Source organism: Salvelinus alpinus, chromosome 21 (assembly GCF_045679555.1).
Source record: "Salvelinus alpinus chromosome 21, SLU_Salpinus.1, whole genome shotgun sequence".
Lineage (NCBI taxonomy): Eukaryota > Metazoa > Chordata > Actinopteri > Salmoniformes > Salmonidae > Salvelinus > Salvelinus alpinus.
Genome location: NC_092106.1, coordinates 38433639 through 38458606, shown reverse-complemented (window position 1 = coordinate 38458606; position 24968 = coordinate 38433639). Strand labels below are relative to the sequence as shown.

General features: G+C 41.9%; 1 protein-coding gene across 1 annotated transcript in view; it reads right to left on the bottom strand.

Moving 5' to 3' along the window:
* LOC139548503 (calsyntenin-2-like) overlaps positions 1 to 24968 on the bottom strand; it is a 450777-nt gene that overhangs the window by 168413 nt on the left and 257396 nt on the right. Inside the window, exon 2 of the mRNA XM_071358196.1 lies at positions 18048 to 18170. Within this exon, the coding sequence (XP_071214297.1) occupies positions 18048 to 18170 (123 nt within the window). The remainder of the gene's footprint in view (positions 1 to 18047; positions 18171 to 24968) is intronic.

Genomic DNA, 24968 nt, shown 5'->3' with positions numbered 1-24968 from the left:
CCGGGATCAGCTGATGGACCAACAAATCTCATTCATATTTAACCCTCCAAGAGCTCCTCATTTTGGAGAAACATGAGAGCGAGAGATCAAGTCTGTAAAGACGGCCTTACGAGTCGTCCTGGGGGACCAAACTGTCACTGAAACTGTCTTGCGGACCATCCTGATAGAGGTGGAAGGGACACTGAACTCCAAACCCTTGGGTTTGGCTGACCATTTCTGGGCCCGATTCATTCGGGATTAACTACCAAGCCTACAGCACAGAGGGAAATGGAGGAGAGAAGCAGCCAGCCTGGAAACTGGCCAAGTAGTAATGATAGTGGACCCTCAGCTGCCTCGAGCTTCCTGGCTGGTGGGACGTATCACTAAGACCATGACTGGTGGTCATGTTAGATCAGTGGAGATCCAGGTAAAGAACCGGACATATATCCGGCCAGTTGCCCGACTAATTCCTCTCCCTGTGATGACAGAGTACGGGGAGCAATGAGCCTTTGTGTGGAGTGCGGAATTTAACACATTTCCGGGGTGGCTGTAGAAAAGGCCCATGGAGTTGGTGGAAGAATCCTTTAATTCATGGCCACTTGCTCAGCTGGGCCAGGGGCGCTTTAATTAGGTCAGGTGGAAATGTCTGACAGATCTTAACTCCATAAAAGGAGGAAATCGCCATCGCCCGATCTCGCTGCTTTCTCTTCCTTAACTCCGACAAATCCAGAAGTTTTGTGTTTCCATGAATCCACCACAGACTACTCAGTAAATATACCACTTTCTGGTTAAAGGAATTCCTGCCTCAGTCTCATCCATTCCTCTGTCACCTGACCCGTGACCACCTGTTCACCTTCACTGTCAGTCATCCTACCTGTCCAGCTACCCACACAGATTCCACTAATCTTTCAAATGTTATGAGATGTGTTGAAGTTAAAGCAAGTGCCTCTACCATTTCTTCTCACAGCAGCAGTGAAGGCTGGGAAATATGCGAGAGGAGATTACATTGAAGTGTGGCTTTCAGTGTTTCCGGCCTATCTTGAAGGACTGAGCGGGGTCGAAATGAGACTGAGTAGCCTGAAGCGCCCTGAGTTATCAGGGGAGAGAGACAGAGAGAGAGAGAGTTTCTGTGAAAATCAAACATTGGAGGAGTCTGGAGGAGGAAAGTGTTGCACATAACAGGGAAGTGGAAAAAAGAGGGGAACGAGAGAGCTAAGCTTTCAGAAACCAGAGTGATAGACTGGGTGGCTGATTTTAAATACAGATGTAGGATCTTAATTTTAACCAGTTTGCTACAGTAGGAAAATAATCCTTTATCAACAAGAAATGTGAATTATTATGTGGATTATAATTATTTTTGTAGGGGTTGATACCTTTTTTTGTAAGGGAAAATCACGTCTGAAATTTCAAAGTTGGAATTACAAACTTCAGAAGGCTTTTTAAACCTCAGACACTACAGTGTGATAAAATGTAGATCTGTATAAACTGGAAGCCCTGAGAGACTGTATAATAATTATAAAGAAACACAGACACACACACACACACCGATATGCTCCGCATAATTGCTGCCTATTTCTGTAGCATTGTAAAATATACAGTATATTTTCTGCAACATTCTATCATCATCTAAATCACTTGCATCTATATGGACTCACCCATATATATGCTGCAATAGACTGGTATAAACCAATCAGGGACACTCATCATATCTGGCATCATTTCAGTAAACATTTAGTTGTACTGTAGCATTTCCAAGAAGCCCATTAGTCCACAGTAGAGCGCTTCCTCCTACTGAATGACTCATATAGGCTTATGGCAACAGTCAGACAAGCACTCAATGTACACAATCTTCAGTAAATGGTTTTGCTTTTATCTTAATGCTTTAGTTCAAGGTCTTACAGATGCAACCAAATGACAAACAACTTAAGGCTACTTTTACTTACTACGGGTTATATTCAGAGGGGAATACACATATAAACACTCCACTCCAGTTCAAATCTTTTATCATCACGTTATCTTTTTAATTCTACCTTTCATTTGACCTTTTATGTGTTGTTCGCTCTGTTGGCGGACTTCCAATTGTAAAGTTGTTGGTGCTGTCTAAAGTGAAGGGAAGTGTTCAGTATGCTTTAGATTAGAGAGGATACATTGGCAGAACCAGAGGGACTCACTAAGTGGGCATACAGAGTAGTCGCTACATCAAATCAAAAACTTTTTTATTTGATTAAAGAATCAACTTTTACATTTTCACAAAGGCATAACTTCACCCAGAGATGTGCAGTATTTCTGTATTTCAATTATTTATAAGTATTTTGTCATTTGTATTACTCTGGGCTGGACTACACGCCAATGTATTTTGTAACAAGACACTTTCGTGAGCTGTAATTTGTGTAAAATACGTTTTTTATAGCAGTTGACCATCTTGTGGCAGCCTTTCACCATGCATTGATATCAGAAGTCCGATGGCACTATGGTCTGATAAGACCATCTGCTAAATTAACTAAAAATAAATGGTATACTGTATGTAAAAATGAACAATTTCAAAGCATGCTGAATACTATTCTAATGAGCTCCGCCCCTAAACAAGGCCAATAATAATACCCAGTATGCTTTGCAGGTCATTTTGGTATGTTCATTTTCACATATACATTTACATTTTGGTCATTTAGCAGATAATCTCATCCTGAGTGACTTACTGAGTGCACTTAACTAAGGCAGATAAACAACAACATTTCAGTCAGAGCAAGTAAAACGTTTCTATAACCGCTACTGAGAATGTTGTTGCTGTTTGCGCCATGTAATTGCAAATGTATTTCTGTGTTTTAAAACACAAAATATTTAGTTTATTTTGATACATTGATCTTTATAGTATTATGTAATTATATTTGATCATTTTTGCCCATTCCTGTCTCCACCTATGCATTTTGAATCATAATGTAAAATAAATAAGCCTTATTTACTCTGAAAGATCTGTCTTTAGCTTTCATTCAGAAAAGTCAACTTCTTCTGCTTAGCCTTGCACTTCCTGTGGACAGACTAGAAGCAGGAGTCTGTATCTCCTCCAGTGTTGGGGGTAATGCGTTACAAAAGTAACATAATCAGATTACTTTTATGAGTAACTGAGTCAAGCAAAACATTACTTTTCAAATTGGGTAACATTATTAGTTACTTGGTAAAATACAGTGCGTTACTTTCAGAATCTAGTTTTCAAGTTTTAATGTCACATGCACAAGTACAGTAAAATGCCTAACCCGAACAATGCAGTAATCAATAACAATGTAAGACTAAAAATAACAAGGTAGAACAAAAACACACAGGATATAGAAATAAGAAATAAGAAGAACACGATAAAGTAAGCATACTACATACAGGGTCTGTCAGTTCCAGTACCAAATTTACAATGTGCAAGGACACTGGATCGATAGAGGTAGATATGTATAGGGGTAAGGTGACTATAGGACAGTGGTGGGCCGTCAGGGCCTGCAAGGCCTTCTCTGCTGGCCTAAACATCATCAGAATAGAATTTTTTTTTTTATATATTTTCCCACAAATATGTATTAAATTATTCCCCAGAGTAAGAGTTATACTCTTCATTTCATAGCTTTCCTCTTGGTTGCACTGCTTCCAGCCCCAGGTTGAGATTTGGAGGGCTGGTCTTTACGTTAGATCTTTTATCCAATCATATTCAGCCATCATGTGTTGCCAGGGGTCTAAAATCTGCCCTCAGGCCTTCAGAATCAACAGTGCGGGCGCTTGTAGCTTAAAGTGAATGGAAATTAAAATTTTGTGTCAACCAATCAGCTTTAGAGTTGGCTATTGTACGCCTGCTGGCTGGCTCCAGTGTTACACAGGAGCCAGCTAGCAGGCGTAGGGCGTCCACGTCTTTTGATTGGATTACCAATATTGAGAGGCAGGTCCTATGGGCAGGTCTATGCAGATCTAGGAAACTAAATTTGATAAACGAATTAATTCGCGTTCTACTGTTTTTTGAACCCACAATGGCGGAAGGAGGAGAAGATATCGATTTGGTCGAGGATATAATTATAACGCCATTCTCAAGACGAACTTTTCAAGAAAAGTTAGACATTGTAAGGAGAGGTCGCCCGACGCCACAAAGCCTGTCACAGGCGGGAAAGGGGTTCGTTCGTTCGCCACTTTCAAAGTTTCAACTATGAGCGCTGTCAATGGCTCACAGGCTCCGAGAAGCACTGCAAACTGTACTGCTGGGAATGCCTATTATTTGCAAGTGATCGATTTGGTGTTTGGAGCCACACTGGCGTTGCAAACTTGAGTTGTCTAACCAAGGCAGCAACGAGACACCAAAGTACGGCTGGGCACTTAGAAGCAATGGTGCTTTTGAAAACGTTTGGGGACACCAGAGTGGAGCTACAGCTCTCACTCGTCCTGCGTTATGTGACGGACACGGGAGTCAAGGAGCGATTTATCCGGTTTGAAGATGTGACAAGCGGCAAGCGAGCTGATGACATTGCCGCTCTTATTTTCCGTTTCTTGGAGGAAAATGAATGTAGTCTGGATAAAGTTGTGGCACAGTGTTTTGATGGCGCAGCAGTCATGGCATCCGGACTCAATGGGGTGCAGGCTAAAGTTAAGGAGAGGGCACCGATGGCCTTATTCATTCACTGCTATGCACATCGACTAAATTTAGTACTGACTCAAGGAGCCTCAAAGCTTAAAGAATGCAAGGTCTTCTTTGCCAACCTCAATGGCCTTGCAGCATTTTTCTCACGATCCCCTAAGCGCACGCAACTGTCTAATAATCAGTCTTTGGTGAGTAAGCATACAATGCATGTTATTTTTTATTAAATGTGTATGTATGTTTCGCATTTTATTTCGTTAATATTAAATAGCCTATATATTAACAAAATAAAATGGCAAATAGCCTATGTTGCAAATTATTTGTTTTATTTTATTTTCAGTGAATAGTTATGTGTCTTTATCATCACGGTGAAACTGCTTTGGGTGCGACAATGCGCTGTTTAGTGAACACACTGTATTTATTTTTTGGGGGACTTAAAGCTCAAAGTTTGTGGACCAGAAATGGATAGAAGAAGAATATTAATATAACTCTGTTGCACTCGACTATGTTCTTGCCTATTAGTTGAACTGTACTGTATTGTACTCTTCCCCTGCAATTCTCTGAAAAAAATGTCAATTTCAAGGTGACGCAACGCCTGGTTATACTGCGTTTCTGTCTAAATGTATAGTGTCTAGAGCCATGGCATCTAAATGATGGTAATAACAGGTGGATTAATTCGGGTGGGACTGTGTAGGACCTCACTGAAGGCCCAGGCGCCAGGCCCACGGCACGCTACTGCTATAGGATATATGACAAACAGAGCAGCAGTATATGATGATTGTATGTTGTGAGTGGGTGTGTGTAGAGTCAGTATAAATGTATGTGTGTGTGTGTGTGTGTGTGTGTGTGTGTGTGTGTGAAAATTATGGAGTGAGTGTTTGTGTGTATTGGAGTATCAGTGTGCATAGTGTGTAGAGCCCTGTGATTGTGCATAGAGACTAAAATAATAAAATACAAAGGTCAGCTATTTAGTTAGCTTTTTGCAGTCTTATGGCATGGGGATAGAAGCTGTTCAGGAGCCTGTTGGTGTCAGACTTGGTGAAACGGTACCGCTCGGTGGAAGCAGAGATGAACCGTCTATGGCTTGGGTCTATGGCCACTCACTACTTGTAGCTGTGTAGTATTGTAATGAAACAGCAGGGAGCAGGTGTCGAACCCTCGACCTTCTAGCCCGAGGTCCGGCACGCTATCGACTGTGCCGCAAAAGCATGTTCGTGGGGCAGAGTCGATTTCCGCGCTTATAAACCCAGGGTCATTACAGTATATTTGTTTATGGTGTTGGTCTTGCCTAGCTAAATGTTCTGGTTGCTAGCTAGCTATGACTCACATGGCTGCTACAATATTACGTTTTTCTAAGTAGTGAGAACGCTCAGGAGCAGGCAATTTGAAAAGTCATATTTAGACATTGTTGTACTTTTCTTAAATGTACAGTTGAAGTCGGAAGTTTACATACAACTTAGCAAAATACATTTAAACTCAGTTTCACAATTCCTGACATTTAATCCTCGTAAAAATTCCCTGTTTTAGGTCAGTTAGGATCACCGCTTTATTTTAATAATGTGAAATGTCATCAGAATAATAGAGAATGATTTATTTCAGATTTTTTTTCTTTCATCACAGAAGTTTACATACACTCAATTAGTATTTGGTAGCTGTGGTGTATTTATATTCTAGTTTTGTCCCTTTGGGGCACCTGTAACTCCCTGTAACTCCCTCTTGCTTACCTACGTTGAAATGTTTGGAATGTTCTTCCTGTAAAACGCATTAAACAATGTCCACGTTAATTTCTACTCCCGTCTCATGTCCTGTCCTTATATTAGTTGTATAAGTAATACAGTGATCCCTCGCCACTTCGCGGTTCACTTATCGCGGATTCGCTATTTCGCGGATTTTCATAATGCATTTTTTTTTTTTTTTTGGTGCATTGTGCTCTGCATTCTGATTCGCTAAAAACTCACTCCCGCTTCTTGTATCAAAACATGCTACGAATTGTGCTATCATTTTGTCGTCTCGTGCAGTTATGTGTACGTACATAAAACAGCTTGGCAAATTTACATTAAGTTGGCCAAATTATCTTGTAATTTCGAACATCTCCTAAACCCATAATGTCGACGAAACGGCCTACACGTGAGTCACTGTATTTGTATACATGTAATAGTTGCTAATTGTAAAAAAAAAAAAAGTTTTCTATTTCGCAGATTTCACTTATCGCGGGTCATTTTCGGAACGTAACCCCCGCGATAAACGAGGGATTACTGTACAGTGTGCTATACAACAGTAGCATTGCCTTTAAATTGTTTAACTTGGGTCAAATGTTTCGGGTAGACTTCCACAAGCTTCCCACAATAAGTTGGGTGAATTTTGGCCCATTCCTCCTGACAGAGCTGATGTAACTGAGTCAGGTTTGCAGGCCTCCTTGCTCGCATACACTTTTTCAGTTATGCCCACACATTTTCTATAGGATTGAGGTCAGGGCTTTGTGATGGCCACTCCAATACCTTGACTTTGTTGTCCTTAAGCCATTTTGCCACAACTTTGGAAGTATGCTTAGGGTATTTGTCCATTTGGAAGACCCATTTGTGACCAAGCTTTAACTTCCTGACTGATGTCTTGAGAAGTTGCTTCAATATATCCACATCACTTTCCTTCCTCATCATGATGCCATCTATTTTGTGAAGTGCACCAGTCCCTGCTGCAGCAAAGCACCCCCACAACATGATGCTGCCACCCCCGTGCTTCACGGTTGGGATGGTGTTCTTCGGCTTGCAAGCGTCCCCCTTTCTCCTCCAAACATATCAATGGTCATTATGGCCAAACAGTTCTATTTTTGTTTCATCAGACCAGAGGACATTTCTCCAAAAAGTACGATCTTTGTCCTCATGTGCAGTTGCAAACCGTGGTCTGGCTTTTTTAATGGCTGTTTTGGAGCAGCAGCTTCTTCCTTGCTGAGCGTCCTTTCAGGTTATGTCGATATAGGACTTGTTTTACTGTGAACATAGATACTTTGTACCAGTTTCCTCCACCATCTTCACAAAGTCCTTTGCTGTTGTTCTGGGATTGATTTGCACATTTCGCACCAAAGTACGTTCATCTCTAGGAGACAGAGCGCAACTCCTTCTGGAGCGGTATGATGGCTGCATGGTCCCATGGTGTTTATACTTGCGTACTACTGTTTGTACAGATGAATGTGGTACCTTCAGGCATTTGGAAATTGCTCCCAAGGATGATCCAGACTTGTGGAGGTCTACAATTTTTTTTCTGAGGTCTTGGCTGGTTTCTTTTGATTTTCCCATGATGTCAAGCAAAGAAGCATTGAGTTTGAAGGTAGGCCTTGAAATACATCCACAGGTACACCTCCAATTGACTCAAATTACGTAAATTAGAAGCTTCTAAAGCATTACATAATTTTCTGGAATTTTCCAAGCTGTTTAAAGGCACAGTCAACTTAGTGTATGTAAACTTCTGACCCACTGTAATTGTGATACAGTGAATTATAAGTGAAATAATCTGTCTGAAACAGTTGTTGGAAAAATGACTTGTGTCATGCACAAAGTAGATGTCCTAACCGACTTGCCAAAATTATAGTTTGTTAACAAGAAATTTGTGGAGTGGTTGAAAAACGAGTTTTAATGACTCCAACTTCAACTTCTGACTTCAACTGTAGTTTTGTAATTTTATAAAACAAGCAGACAACAAGAAAATTGCATTTGAAAAAGGTCCAGTTTTTGCCGTGAGCCAATGGGGAAACCAAGATAACCACGGGCTGTTTTCCCCCAAAGCTGGCATCGCCGCCACCGTTCTATCTAATATTGTCTGGGAGAATAACCAGAACTGGCAGCTCGAGAAAAAGATTTTAGCTTACAGTATTTATTATGGCAAATTAAGCAGCCCATATTTAGTGATCACTTGTAGACTAGCACAGAAAAGCAGCGCAACAGATGAAAGGAGAAACTAGTGATCAAACCTGAGTTAGTAAGTATACTATTTTCGGTAGATTGTGCGAGGCTCGCATTGCGCCCTACAACAATCAAACAAATGGTGAGATTTTTTCATGAAAGTAATGCAGACACTATTGTAAACTCGGTGGTTCGAACCCTGAATGCTGATTGGCTGACAGCCGTGGTATATCAGACCGTATAGCACGGTATGACAAAACAGTTATTTTTACTGCTCTAATTTCGTTTGTAACCGGTTTATAATAGCAATAAGGCACCTCAGGGATTTGTGGTATATGGCCAATATACCACGGCTAAGTGCTGTATCCGTGCATAAGAACAGCCCTTAGCCATGTATTGGTCATATACCACACCCCCTCTTGCCTTATTGTTTAAATATAACATGTTACTTTCCACACAAAGTAATATTGTAAAGTAACGTGTTACTTTTGTTAAATGTAACGAGTAATATATAGTATATTACTTTTTCAAGTAACTAATGACAACTTCTCCCACTTCTTCTTCTTCTGTGGTTCACTAACCCATCAGGAGACAAAACACGAGTTGGTAGAGAGACAAAAATATCTAATTACAAAGACGATTTGGCTCATCTGTGTGGTTCAGTGAGGAAGCAGATTGCATTTCAGTACTTCATTAATAAATGAGTTTGGGAACAACGGCATAATGATGGCTCCTTTGTCCCTGTGCTCGGGACAGGGTCTACAGAATGCTACAGTACACTTCTGGCCATAACTACAGACCAATTATAGTGCAACTCTGGTATGTAGAACATGCAATGGAAGCTGTTTCACTGAAGTTGGCCAGGATATGATCCAAAAGCATTCCGAAGCAGCAATGTTTCCGTCCACAGCTGGAATGAAGGCTGTGTAGTGTCTCTAAAGGGTTAAGGAATATAGCGTCTCTACAGTGCATTCGGAAAGTATTCAGACCCAATGACTTTTTCCACATTTTGTTACGTTACAGCCTCATTCTAAATATATATATTTTTTTTTAATACTCATCAATCTACTCACAATAACCCATAATGACGAAGTGAAAAAACAGAAATACTTACTTGCATAAGTATTCAGACCCTTTGCTATGAGACTCGAAATTTAGCTCAGGTGAATCCTGTTTCCATTGATAATGCTTGAGATTTTTCTACAACTTGATTGGAATCCACCTGTGGTAAATTCAATCGGTTGGACATGATTTGGAAAGGCACACACCTGTCTACATAAGGTCCCAAGGTTGACAGTGCATGTCAGAGCAAAAATTCCAAGCCATGAGGTCAAATAAATGGTCCATAAACCTCCGACACAGGATTGTGTCAAGGCACAGATCTGGGGAAGGGTTCCAAAAAATGTCTGCAGAATTGAAGGTCCCCAAGAACACAGTGGCCTCCATTCTTAATTGGAAGAAGTTTGGAACCACCAACACTCTCCCTAGGCCTTTGTACTAGAGTGGCCAGACAGAAGCCACTCCTCAGTAAAAGGCACATGACAGCCTGCTTGGGGTTTGCCAAAAGGCACCTAAAGGACTCTCAGACCATGAGAAACAAGACTATCTGGTCTGATGAAACCAAGATTGAAATATTTGGCCTGAATGCCAAGCGTCACGTCTGGATGAAACCTGGCACCATCCCTATGGTGAAGCATGGTGGTGGCAGCATCATGCTGTGGGGATGTTTTTCAGCAGCAGGGACTGGGAGACTAGTCAGGATCGAGGGAAAGATGAACAGAATGAAGTACAGAGAGATCCTTGATGAAAACCTGCTCCAGAGCACTGAGGACCTGAGACTGGGTTGAAGGTTCACCTTCCAACAGGACAATGACCCTAAGCACACAGCCAAGACAATGCAGAAGTGGCTTCGGGACAAGTCTCTGAATGTCCTTGAATGGCCCAGCCAGATCCAGGACTTGAACCTGATCGAATATCTCTGGAGAGAAAATATCTGTGCAGCGACATTCCCCATCGAACCTGACAGAGCTTGAGAGGATCTGCAGAGAAGAATGGGAGAAACTCCCCAAATACAGGTGTGCCAAGCTTGTAGCTTAATACCCAAGAACCTCAAGGCTGTAATTTCTGCCAAAGGTGCTTCAAAAAAGTACTGAGTAAATGTAATATTTCAGTTGTTTATGTATAATACATTTGCAAAAATGTATAAAACCTGTTTTTGTTTTGTCATTATGGGCTATTGTGTGTAGATTGATTAGGGGAAATTACAATTTAATACATTTAAGAATAAGGCTGTAACGTAACAAAATGTGGAAATATTCAAGGGGTCAGAATACTTTCCGAATGCACTGTATATACTGTGTACTATAGCTGATCACATATTGAGCTTGAGTGGTAGCATGAGAGATGGGTGAAGAGACAGAGAGAGCGAGAAAGCAATTTGAGGCACTGTCCAGGAGTCAAAGTCCAGTCCTCCACAAAATGGCAGAGCACGTGAGAGATGGTTTTTAATTACCAGTCAGAGAAATAGAGAAAAGGAATGAACAAGTCGAAAGAGGAGAGGCATCGGTCTGCCTCGGAACAGACCTGATATTTCTCTCTCTCGCAAATTTTTTTATGAATCTGTTTCTTTTTAATTAATTTTTTCAAGCTACGTCTTTGAACTCCTGGGTTCTGAAGGAATATAGACACAGCGGTACCTGTTCAAAACATCTGTTAGTGTATTAAAAGCAACCCTCTATCCTCTCCCATCTTTTCCTCCACTCATTAACTTAGTTTTCAAAGGCACAAAGGGTCTTTAGGGCATCTCTAATCCAATATGGTTTTTTTCTACATCTTAATACATAATCTTTAATCACTCTAAATTAACATGCCAGATAGGTACCATTTATACTCTGTGACTGAAAAGATGTTAATTCAATTAATTGAATCACCGGCGGGACAAGTTATTACACTGTCAGGTCTGAAACACAGTTGGTTCAATGTTGGAATGCCCATTTGAATGTTCCAACAATCTCCAGTGGAACCAATGACTAATGGGACAGAATTTTGCTACAGAAGGCCATATTAGGCTACACTCCAAGTTACAAAACAATAAATCATCACTGTCACACCCTGATCTGCTTCACCTGTCTTTGTGCTTGTCTCCACCCCCCTCCAGGTGTCGCTCATCTTCTCCATTATCCCCAGTGTAATTATAACTGTGTTCTCTTGTCTATTGCCAGTTTGCTTTGTTCGTCAAGCCTACCAGCGTTTTTTCCCCTTGCGCCTGTCTGTTTCTAGTTCCTGTTTTCTAGTTTTCCCGGTTTTCACCATTCTGCCTGCCCTGACCCTGCCTGTCGTTCTGTACTTTGTCACATCACACTGGATTTATTGACCTCTGCCTGCCCTGACCCTGAGACTGCCTGTCGTTCTGTACCTTTTGGACTCTGATCTGGATTACCGACCTCTCTGCATCTGGGTCTTCCCTAAAACATGATAATCACTATACATTAATTGACACATTATGCAGGTTTAATACTATGCTAATGTTATCTATCCACCATCCACTCCTAATCTGCTGTATGGTGAGGAGGAGCCGCTAGGTGCTAACTGCTAGGCGCTACCCACTAGGGTAATGAGAGGCTGTTTAATGCTCTCTATCCACCATTCAGCCCTAGCCTGCTGTATGGTGAGGAGAAACCGCTAAGCGCTACCCGCTAGGCGCTACCCACTAGGGTAATGAGAGGCTGTTTAATGCTCTCTATCCACCATTCAGCCCTAGCCTGCTGTATGGTGAGGAGGAGCCGCTAACCGCTAAGCGCTAAAAGCGAAGGCGCTACCCACTAGGGTAATGAGAGGCTGTTTAATGCTCTCTATCCACCATTCAGCCCTAGCCTGCTGTATGGTGAGGAGGAGCCGCTAACCGCTAGGCGCTACCCGCTAGGCTAATGACAGGCTGTTTGTCATTAGCAGTGTGTGGAGGAGTGTTATGCTAGCTCTCTGTCTCCCATTCAGAACGACAACATGACGGAGGCTAATTAATCACAACACATTAGCCCCACTGTGTGTTTGCTTGTATCTGTTTACTCAGCGTCATTACGGGGATCCTCAGACGCTCATCACATTACCAGACAGTCCCACCCAGATAGAAGACTCTTGCTGTTAGTTACCAGTGAATAGGGAGGGACAGAGCGTCTGTCTGAAATAAGATACTTATAAAATAAAGTAAATGTATGTGTGATGGTGTTTAGTGAGCCCAGATATTTTATTGAATCTAGTGATATAGAAATATTTTGCCTGAGGATGTTTGTCAGGTTACGATTATTGGTTTTGATTGAACATGGCACCAATATCACTGTATCTATGTAATGGTGGTAAATAGGACTGTGCATACCATTGAACCGGGGTATTCAAATCCTACCCTACGAGGTCCGGACTACTGCTGATTTTCTGTTCTACCTGATAATCAATTGCAGCTACCTGGTGTCCCAGGTCTAAATCAGTCCCTGGAACTAGCTTTGAGGTCCAGATTTGATTTTGAGGGCCATAGAACATACTAACATCTAACATGTAGAAGTGAATTTGTGCACCTGCAGTTACAGTCCATATAGGTATACTGAAATGATCAACAACCATCCCTAAGAGCAAATAATTCCACAGAAAAAGCGCTGACTCAACCTACTGTAGGTAACTAAAGCAGACACACCACACAGAGCACCACTGAGGGAGAGCAGTGAAACATAACCAGTGCTGATGAATAGACACATCAGCACAACTTTACAAGATGAGCTTGATCCCTCAAGTGATTGGAAAATGCCTGTGTGTTTGTGTGCATATGGGTGTGTATGATGCACCGGAGTCTAGTAGATCACCAAAGGATAGGAAGACTGACACAAGTGAACATTCAGAAAGAGTGCATTTGCATTTTGTGTGTCTACGTGTGTGCGATCGTGCTTGTGTCTCCCCGCTGCGACCCTACCCATTCAGCCACATTAGTAAGTGAGGAGAGGCTGTAGCCTGTGGCTGAAATGCAGCTCTCTGTACAGCCTAGCTATTAACCCCGGTTCACTCAATACTTAATGACCTACCCTCTGCTGTAAAGTAGCAGCCGCACCAACAGCCTCTCTGGAAAAACAGTGTAATGGACACTCCAGTTGGTGGGAGCTGATTGACTAATTATCCACTATAGCTTAAAAGTTAATGTAGACTCTTAAGAAGCCCAAGTTTAGCAGTTGGAATTGCTGGACATAATTTCCAATGGGCCTGTGTGTGTGTGTGTGTGCTGTCTGACATTGTGTCAGTCAGAGAGAGGGAGGTATTAAGTCAAGGCATTGAAATTAATGAGGTGTGAATGGTACCTAGGCAAAGCCCCCAAAAACAAAACTCCCTTCAGTTAATTAGTGACTGACTGTGAGCCCCAGACTGTGTCTCCAGAAGATACTCGTGACCACAGCTCAGAGAGAGAGGGAGAGAGAACAATTTGCACATCGTTACAACACTGAATATAGACATATATGACATCATTTGAAATGTCTTTATTATTTTGGTACTTGTGTGAGGGTATTTTTACTGTAAATGTTTTATTGTTTATTTCACTTTTGTGTATTATGTACAGTACCAGTCAAAAGTTTGTACACACCTACTCATTCAATGGTTTTTCTTTATTTTTACTATTTTCTACATTGTAGAATAATAGTGAAGACATCAAAACTATGAAATAAAATAATAATAATGAAATAATAACACAAAAAAGTGTTCAACGACTCTTCAAAGTAGCCATCCTTTGCCTTGATGACAGCTTTGCACACACTTGGCATTCTCTCTACCAGATTCATGGTAGTTGCATTTCAATTAACACAGAGAGAGAGAGGAGAGAGGAGAGAGAGGAGAGAGAGAGAGAGAGAGAGAGAGAGAGAGAGAGAGAGAGAGAGAGAGAGAGAGAGAGAGAGAGAGAGAGAGAGAGAGAGAGAGAGAGAGAGAGAGAGAGAGAGAGAGAGAGAGAGAGAGAGAGAGAGAGAGAGAGAGAGAGAGAGAGAGAGAGAGAGAGAGAGAGAGAGAGAGAGAGAGAGAGAGAGAGAGAGAGAGAGAGAGAGAGAGAGAGAGAGAGAGAGAGAGAGAGAGAGAGAGACGATCTCTCTCATTAAATTGAATTCAATTTAATTTTAAGGGGCTTTATTGACATAGGAAACATAAGTTTACATTGCCAAAGCAAGTGAAATAAACAATAAAACATTTACAGTAGAACAAAAGTTCCAAAATAATAGACATTTCAAATGTCATATTATGTCTATATACAGTGTTGTAATGATGTGCAAATAGTTAAAGTACAAAAGGGAAAATAAATATGGGTTGTATTTACAATGGTGTTTGTTATTCACTGGTTGCCCTTTTCTTGTGGCAACAGGTCACAAATCTTGCTGCTGTGATGGCACACTGTGGTATTTCACCCTATAGATATGGCAGTTTATCATAATTGGAATTGTTTTTGAATTCTTTGTGGGTCTGTGTAATCTGAGGGAAATATGTATCTCTAATATGGTCATACATTTGGCAGGAGGTTAGGAATTGCAGCTCAGATTCCACCTCATTTTGTGGGCAGTATGCACATAGCCTGTCTTCTCTTGAGAGCCAGGTCTGCCTTTGGCTGCCTTTCTCAATAGCAAGGCTATGCTCACTGAGTCTGTACATAGTCAAAGATTTCCTTAATTTTGGGTCAGTCACAGGGGTCAGGTATTCTGCCACTGTGTACTCTCTGTTTAGGGCCAAATAGCGTTCTAGTTTGCTCAGTTTCTTTGTCAATACTTTCCAATGTGTCAAGTAATTATCTTTTTGTTTTCTCATGATTTGGTTGGGTCTAATTATGTTGCTGTCCTGGGGTTCTGTGGGGTCTGTTAGTGAACGGAGCCCCAGGACCAGCTTGCTAAGGGGGCTCTTCTCCAGGTTAATTTCTCTGTAGGTGATGGCTTTGTTATGGAAGGTTTGTGAATCGCTTACTTTTAGGTGGTTGTAGAATTTAACAGCTCTTTTCTGGATTAGCGGGTATTGGCCTAATTCTGCTCTGCAGGCATTCTGCTCCATTTTGTGAATTCTTGGTTGGTGAGCGGACCCCAGATCTCACAACCTTAAAGGGCAATGGGTTCTTTAACCTCTTGACGCTAGGAGTCAGATAATTTTTTTATTTTTAAATAACGTTCCCAAGGTAAACGGACTATTTCTCAGGTCCAGATCGTAGAATATGCATATAATTTACAGATTAGCATAGAAAACACTCCAAAGTTTCCAAAACTGTCAAAATATTGTCTGTGAGTATAACAAAACTGATTCTGCAGGCGAAAACCTGAGGAAATCTAACCTGGAAGTGATTTTTTTATTTTTTTATCTGTTTCCTTGCCCGTCTTTCTTCCATTTAAAGGGGTTTCAACCAGATTCCTTTTCCAATGGCTTCCTCAGGCTGTGACCAGGCTTTAGACATAGTTTCAGGCTTTTATTTTGAAAAATGAGCAAGATTTTTCAAAACTAGTCAGGTGTCCTTTGATTAGTTCCTGTGCGCGAGAGGGGTAGCTCTCCATTTTCTTTCTCTCTTTTATTGAATAGGTTACGGTCCGGTTGAAATATTATCGATTATGTTTGTTAAAAACAACCTGCGGATTGATTATAAAAAACATTTGACATGTTTCTACGAACATTACGGATACTTTTTGGAATTTTCGTCGAACGGAACGAGGCTTTAGTTTTCTGAACATAACGCGCAACCCAAATGGCGGTTTTTTGTTATAAAAGTAATATTTATCGAACAAATAGAACATTTATTGTGTAACTGGGAGTCTCGTGAGTGCAAACATCCGAAGATTATCAAAGGTAAGCGATTAATTGTATTGCTTTTCTGACTTTCGTGACCATGCTAATTTGGGGCTAGCTGTTGTAGCATTGATTGATACACTCACAAAAGCTTGGATTGCTTTCGCTGCAAAGCATATTTTCAAAATCTGACACGATAGGTGGATTAACAACAAGCTAAGCTGTGTTTTGGTATATTTCACTTGTGATTGCATGATTATAAATTTTTTTTGTAATATTTTGCGCCCTGCAATTCAGCGGTTGTTTAGGAAAATGATCCCGCTAAAGGGATCCGTAGCGCAGAGAAGTTAACTGATTCAAGTGTTTTTTTGCCAGGTCCTAATTAGTATGTCAAAATGTATGTTCCTTTTGATGGCATTGAAGGCCCTTTTTGCCTTGTCTCTCAGATCATTACCTGTGGCACTGATGTTTAGGCCAAGGTATGTATAGTTTTTTGTGTGCTCTAGGGCAACGGTAAAATAGATGGAATTTGTGTTCGTGGTCCTGGCAACTGGACCACCATTATTTTCACATTTTGGTTACTACATGATTCCATATGTTATTTTTCTCTCTCTCTCTGTCTCTCTCTCTCCCTGTAGGGTGGCCATTACAGGCAACCCTCTCAGGCCACTACACTGTCTCCACATGCTAGAAGGAAAAATCAGACAACCATATCCAGCCGTCCTTCTCGCCAGCCTACATCAGAGCTGCTCCAACCCAGCCTGAGGGGTTCTGAGAGTGGGCACCAGCCCAGGAGCCAACCCCACACTGAGGCCTTGGCCACATCAAGAGGCCTGGCAGGAGGCAGTGTAGCCAGGCTGGCCAGTTAGCCTGTAGCTAATGACAACCCACTGGGACTGGCAACCCAATAGGGGAGTGTTCACCATCACATTGATTCAATCCAATTGTATTTGCACTACTAAGAGGGATACAAGTTAGTGTTGGTTTCATACATGGTTAAAGGACATACGAGAGTGAATAGCTTTCATAGGAATGTGTTTGGTAGTACTAGTTTAAAGCTAGTGGTTTTAAATAAGAAAGTATCCATTCTGTTTTATTTTCTTGGAAAGCAGAACTATGAAATAACATGTTCCGGCTTAATGCATTTTATTTTAATGATTTACAAGAGCTTCCAAGAACCAAGGTCAACCACAGCAGTTAAGAGCGAGTAAATTGTCCTCTGAATGAATGACACTAACCCATTCATCACAACTTGGTACTTCGCTAACCCATTCATCACAACTTGGTACTTTGCTAACCCATTCATCACAACTTGGTACTTCGCTAACCCATTCATCACAACTTGGTACTTCGCTAACCCATTCATCACAACTTGGTACTTCGCTAACCCATTCGTCACAACTTGGTACTTCGCTAACTCATTCATCACAACTTGGTACTTCGCTAACCCATTCATCACAACGTGGTACTTCGCTAACCCATTCATCACAACGTGGTACTTCGCTAACCCATTCATCACAACGTGGTACTTCGCTAACCCATTCATCACAACGTGGTACTTCGCTAACCCATTCATCATAACGTGGTACTTCGCTAACCCATTCATCACAACTTGGTACTTCGCTAACCCATTCATCACAACTTGGTACTTCGCTAACCCATTCATCACAACTTGGTACTTCGCTCACCATTCCACCACTTTTCATGTTTTGTGTGGACCCAAGGAAGAGTTGCTGCTGCTTTCGCTAATGGGGATGCTAATAAAATACCAAATCACACAGCTGTGGGGTGTTCCATACCTGCGTAGGGCACGGGGGCGTCTTTGTCCAGGGCCACCAGGGGAGGGTCCAGTAGGACGATGTCCATGTTCTCTGTGATCACCCCATGGTACGACGTCTCAATCCATGGCTTGTGTTTGTTCACTACGATAGAGAAAGAAGTGTGTGAAAGAGGGATGGAGAAAGAGAGAATGTCAGTCAGGTGTTCACAGTTGTTGATACATTTTTAGTCTGCATGTAATTACTGGGTGAACTGAGACTGGCTTTGTGAAAAATGAATACAACAGCTTTTCTTTCCTCCCCCAACTGCAACTCCCACTTGGAAATACAGCCACACACACACACACCCACACACACACAGACACACACACACACACACACCGCCTTTCCTGGCAGAGGATCTCCATTCTTTAGTTTTTCTGAGTAACATTCTCATTTTGCTAATCTCCCCTACCTCTTTTCTCTCCCTCTCTTTTCTCTCTCAAACATTCCCTGTAGGTCTCAAAGCGCTCCGCCAGGTTTGATCAATGACCACTATTGAGCTGCCAGCAGAGCACTACATCCTGGGCCTAGCCAAAACAAAGTCCATGAGCAGTAGGACGATTAGCACGGCATAATTGAGCAAAGCCCCTGAGGGCCGTGAAGCAGGAGTTAGCTAGCTAGCTCACCGTTTTATATACCATCTCTCTATCAAAGGTAAGGGGTTTTAAAACGGCAACAACAGCCCATTCCTCCTCAACTCCTTCACTTACTCACGGCTTTCTCTGACTCAGGAGTGAACAGCAATGCCCAAATTCCATCCTGTGATTTTTGTACGAGGAAATTGTTGGTTGTTAACAACACCAAACTAGGCTGTTTTGTGTGATACACATCCAAGTGAAAATTACCTAAATGCATGTGTATCACTTTCTTATGGGTACATTATCCGACATTCAGTGAAGGAGAAGGAGAGAAAAAAGTCCATACACCAAACAATTTGTACAGCTGTCTCTAGTGCCACTTCACATTACACAGCCTTTGTTCCTGGTTGTATGTGTAATTACAGCGGGAAACCACTTCAGTAATTCAAGGAATCACTACGTCTAAGACTTAAGGCACTGTCGGTATATAAACACAACCAAACATAAGTGTTCTAGTAAGCACCCGAAACTATATATCGTAACAATATTTAATTTCATTGTAATTACATGAATCATAACACAGAATCACAACAGATCAGAAAGGAAGGTACACATTTTGATTGTGTGGTCTCCGACGAAAAATATGTATTTTTGACAATTTGGGAAAAATATTAGGCAGTCTAGTAGGACACTGAAGCACACCAACACCAACATCCACACACGCACCACCACTCCAACACCACCACCACACCCGCACCACCACTCCAACACCACCACCACACCCGCACCACCACTCCAACACCACCACCACACCCGCACCACCACAGCCACTCCAACACCACCACCACACACGCACCACCACTCCAACACCACCACCACCACTCCAACACCACCACCACACACGCACCACCACTCCAACACCACCACCACACACGCACCACCACTCCAACACCACCACCACCACCACCACTCCAACACCACCACCACACCGCACCACCACTCCAACACCACCACCACACCGCACCACCACTCCAACACCACCACCACCGCACCATCACTCCAACACCACCACCACCACCAACACCACACCACCATTCCAACACTACCACCACCACTCCAACACCACCACCAACACCACACCACCATTCCACCACCACACCAACACCACCACCACTCCAACACCATTCCAACACCACCACCACTCCATCACCATTCCAACACCACCACCACCATTCCAACACCACCACCACTCCAACACAACACCACTACTCCAAGACCCCCACCACTCCAACACCACCACCACTCAAATACCACCCCAACACCAACACCAGCAACACTCCAACACCACCAACACTCCAACATCACCACCACTCAAACACCACTCAACATCATCACCACGCCAACACCACCACGATGTACATTACTGGTGGCTTTGGATTTCAGTGATTATATATACAGTTGAAGTCGGAAGTTTACATACACGTAGGCTGTAGTCATTGAACTCATTTTTCAACCACTCCACAAATTTCTTGTTAACCGACTTGCCAAAACTATAGTTTTTATCTACTTTGTGCATGACACGAGTCCTATATGGACATAAACTAAAAGGCCGCTCAGCAAGGAAGAAGTCACTGCTCCAAAACAGCCATAAAAAAAGCCAGACTACGGTTTGCAACTGCACATGAGGACAAAGATCGTACTTTTTGGAGAAAACAAAAATAAAACTGTTTAGCCATAATGACCATCGCTATGTTTGGAGGAAAAAGGGGGAGGCTTGCAAGCCGACAAACACCATCCTAACTGTGAAGCACGGGGGTGGGCAGCATCATGTGGGGGTGCTTTGCTGCAGGAGGGACTGGTGCACTTCACAAAATAGATGGCACCATAAAGAAGGAAAATGATGTGGATATATTGAAGAAACATCTCAAGACATCAGCCAGAAAGTTAAAGCTTGGTCGCAAATGGGTCTTCCAAATGGACAATGACCCCAAGCATACGTCCAAAGTTGTGGCAAAATTGCTTAAGGACAACAAAGTCAAGGTATTGGAGTGGCCATCACAAAGCCCTGACCTCAATCCTATAGAACATTTGTGGGCAGAACTGAAAAAACATCTGCGAGCAAGGAGGCCTGCGAACCTGACCCAGTTACACCAGCTCTGTCAGGAGGAATGGGCAAAAATTCACCCAACTTAATGTGGAAAGCTTGTGAAAGGCTACCCGAAACGTTTGACCCAAGTTAAACAATTTAAAGGCAATGCAACCAAATACTAATTGAGTGTATGCAAACGTCTGACCCACTGGGAGTGTGATGAAAGAAATAAAAGCTGAAATAATTCTCTCTACTATTGTTATGACATTTCACATTCTTAAAATAAATTGGTTATCCTAACTTACCTAACACAGGGAAATTTAACTAGGATTAAATGTCAGGAATTGTGAAAAACTGAGTTAAATGTATTTGGCTAAGGTGTATGTAAACTTACGACTTCAACTGTATATGCAGGCATCAACCACTACCCTGAGAGCACTTGATACAGTATATCATGCGGCCCTCAGGTTCATTACCAATCACTATTACCATAAACATTTAACACATCATTGTGATCTCTACAGTGCTGTTGGCTGGTCGTCATTGACCTTGCGTAGGCTTCAACACTGGTATACACTGATTTATAAGTACATTTTGGGTAAAATGGCACTTTATGTATATTATTTTTGAATCAGGTCAGTAAATAAATATAAATGACGGTCCCGTTCTCATTTGCTTTTAACAGTACCAAGAATTAGAACAGGTCATGGTAGAAATAGTTTCAGTTACTCAGCTCCGTGGTCCTGGAATTCTTTCCTAAACATTTAAATATTTGATGATCTAGTCACGTTGGTGGAGTTTAAACACTTGGTCGATGTGAATATCCCAGAAGAGAGTAACTGTCTTTAGGGCAGCTGTTTATTTAGTTATGACATTTGTGTTTCTTTACGTGATATGTAATTGTTGTACTGTATGTGTGTCTATAGTTTTGTTCAATGTTGTGTTAGTGTATGTAAGTTGTTTTTTTCTGAAACGTTGTTCCCTCTGCTGCTGTTGGACCAGGTCTCTCTTGAAAAATAGATTTTATCTCAATCGAAAAAAACCAGTATAATAAAGGTTAAATAAAATAAATAAATATATGAAATGCCCAACCCAGCCTGATTGAGAGGTATCCCCTGATAAGAACACCAGTGTGGACGCCGTCCCCATCCTCAGGTATTTGAAGATGTTGTTGGATCTGCGTGGAGATGTTTGTCTCGTCTTCTACCAGCCTGAAGGGTTTAGCCACTAATAGGATGTATGTTTTAAGAAACACCTTAAGATGAGAGAGAGAGAGCCCTTGGGGGACTCGTCGCGCCTGCAACCTCAATTTTAAAAAGCAAACACCTTCATTGGGTACTTCTGGCAGTGCTTAAATGCCATGTGATAACATCTGTTTGTGAATGGAGGGAAGTTGGTTCACCGCCTCGCTAAAACTCATGCCTGTCTTGGGAAAACACGATTACCAAATGTAGAGAGCTTCTTCTTCTTTTTTTGTTATATCTTGAGAACATGTCAGAAATTAATGTGCCGCTCCTTTTTTCTCTCTCGCTGCTTGTTTGATTTAACCTGGCTTTATTGTTTGCTTTTTTAGACCTGAGCAGAAATTCAAATAGCCTGACCTTTCTGGCAGCGCGCTCCACTAGATAAAACCAGCCGGGCTCTTTGTGGGAAGGCTTTGGACACAGCTCTCCTCTGAGACACAGGATCTTACATCAGACTCCACAGAGAGCAACACATCGAGAAAAACTGATAGCAACACGATGGGGTGCATGTGAACAGCATTCAAAGACACTGTGCTCTAAACCCAATGCTCTGAGCAAAAATGCCACAAAAGTGGCATGTTCTCCACAGAAGCCCGGTTATCTCTACAAAGCAACGAAATAAGCAACAAACAACTCTAGACACAAACATGTGCCCTATGGTCTAGACTAGAGACACACTCCATGCTGGACAGATGTACAACAGTACAAGGTCTTTGTTGCTGTATTATTTGTTATAATGCTTTTAACAATTTCAATGAAAAAATAGTAAGGCAATAAAGAGCTTTGACCAACCCAGAGCAGTACGCCCTGAATCTATTCCACATCAGTGTGTTTCTGAAGCGCTGGTAGTTTTTTCTCCAATGGTTTATCAAAGTACTAGCATCTCTGCACATAATAAGAGTGATTAGGCCATCGGCTTTCATGTGTCCATTCAGGAGCAGTCTGAGAGCAGACACTGGATGGAGGAGCAGCAGGCCCAAAGTGCTGTGTGATTATGATAGGCCTGAGTAATGTTGAGAAGGGAGGAGCTGTGGAGGAAATAGATTGTGTAGACATCACAGACCTATTTCAACCAAGCTGCTATCATAGAGTCATACATTGACAAAGGCGTATTGACCCAATTTAATTCACATTTATAATAGAATTGATAGTACATTGTCATAATAATAGCTTTCTCGTGTAATTTCACCTTATCATTAATGAGGGGTAGTTTAAGGGCACTGAATATATTTTTCAATTATTTCCCAGTGGATGGAGGGAATAGAGTTGTCCTACAGGCTAATGCGATCCTGTCGAGGTGAGGTTTAGAACATGCACACCTGACCTTTTACACCCTTGCTCGTTGCCGTGACAATTACCCTCCGCCATTTCACCGGTAATTAAGCCGTCAGTCATGGATTTGACTCGAAACATCATTCCCGGCATTGCCGTAACGCCTGATTAATTTCTGACTTTGGTGGGGATGGTCAGATGGTGCGCTCGCCTGGCTGGTGCACGCAACTCATCGGGCAGACGGAAGAAGCTGAAGACCCCGTAAGGCAGATGGGAGGAGAAGAGAAACAGTTGTAAATAAAAAATAACTCTGTAGGAAATGAAACTGATAGATAAGGTCAATACAGGAGGCTGTGATGAATGTATCAGCCTAACGAAAGTAAGCGCTGCAGAGACAGTTAGCCATTATGGACACTAACAGGCAATTACAGTAACAGTTACCCATGCTAACTCCCAGCAACACAGAGGTGTCCATCAACAGGCCCATGTGAGTTATTAGAATTATTAGAATATCCTCCCTGAAGAAACAGAGAACATTAAATCAACTGTGTATCTCTATCTTAACCCTACTTATTCTTCCCATGCCCTCTCCCCTTTCTCTATCCCTCAGCACTAGCCACTTTCTCTTTTCCCCTCCCCTTCAAAAAGCCCTTTCTCTTTTCCCCTCCCCTTCAAAAAGCCCTTTCTCTTTTCCCCTCCCCTTCAAAAAGCCCTTTCTATTTTCCCCTCCCCTTCAAAAAGCCCTTTCTCTTTTCCCTCCCTCTACCCTTAATGCTAATTTTTTCCTGTTTTCTCTCAATTCAATTCAAGGGCTTTATTGGCATGGGAAACATATGTTAACATTGCCAAAGCAAGTGAAGTAGATAATAAACAAGTGAAATAAACATAATAATAAAAATGTACAGTAAATATTACACTCACAGAAGTTCCCAAAGAATGAAGACATTTCAAATGTCATTATGTATATATATACAGTGTTGTAACGATGTGCAAATAGTTAAAGTAAAAAAATAATTTGCCATTTTGGTTCTGGCAACTGGATATTTTCTGGAACACCATTATTTTTGTCTTACTGAGATTTACTGTCAGTGCCCAGGTCTGACAGAATCTGTGCAGAATATCTACGTCGGTGCTGCTGTAGGCCCTCCTTGGTTGGGGACAGAAGCACCAAATTATCAGCTGTAATGAACACGATGGGAGACAGAGAACTAGTTTCAAGCGCAGGGCGCAGCAGGCGTTTATTGGTAAAGGACAACAGGAGGATGCAGGTAGCTGGTTCCAGAGGTAGGCAGAAGGTCATACACAGGGGTCCAAAAAGGCACCAGTACAGGTGGAAACGGCTAGTAACGTTGTCTAGGAGATCAGGCAATAGGTTGAAAACAGGAAATCCGATAGGCTAAAGTACAGGGAGGGAATAGGCAAAAGGTGTCGTTAGTGAGGCAGTCAAAAACTATCATACACGAGAGTAAATTACAGGAAAAACAGAGCTCTGAATAGAAGTGTCAGTAAACAAACAATACCTCACAAATTCTTTTTATTTTTTTTTATTTCACCTTTATTTAACCAGGTAGGCTAGTTGAGAACAAGTTCTCATTTGCAACTGCGACCTGGCCAAGATAAAGCATAGCAGTGTGAACAGACAACAACACAGAGTTACACATGGAGTAAACAATAAACAAGTCAATAACATAGTAGGAAAAAAAAGAAGAAAAAAAGA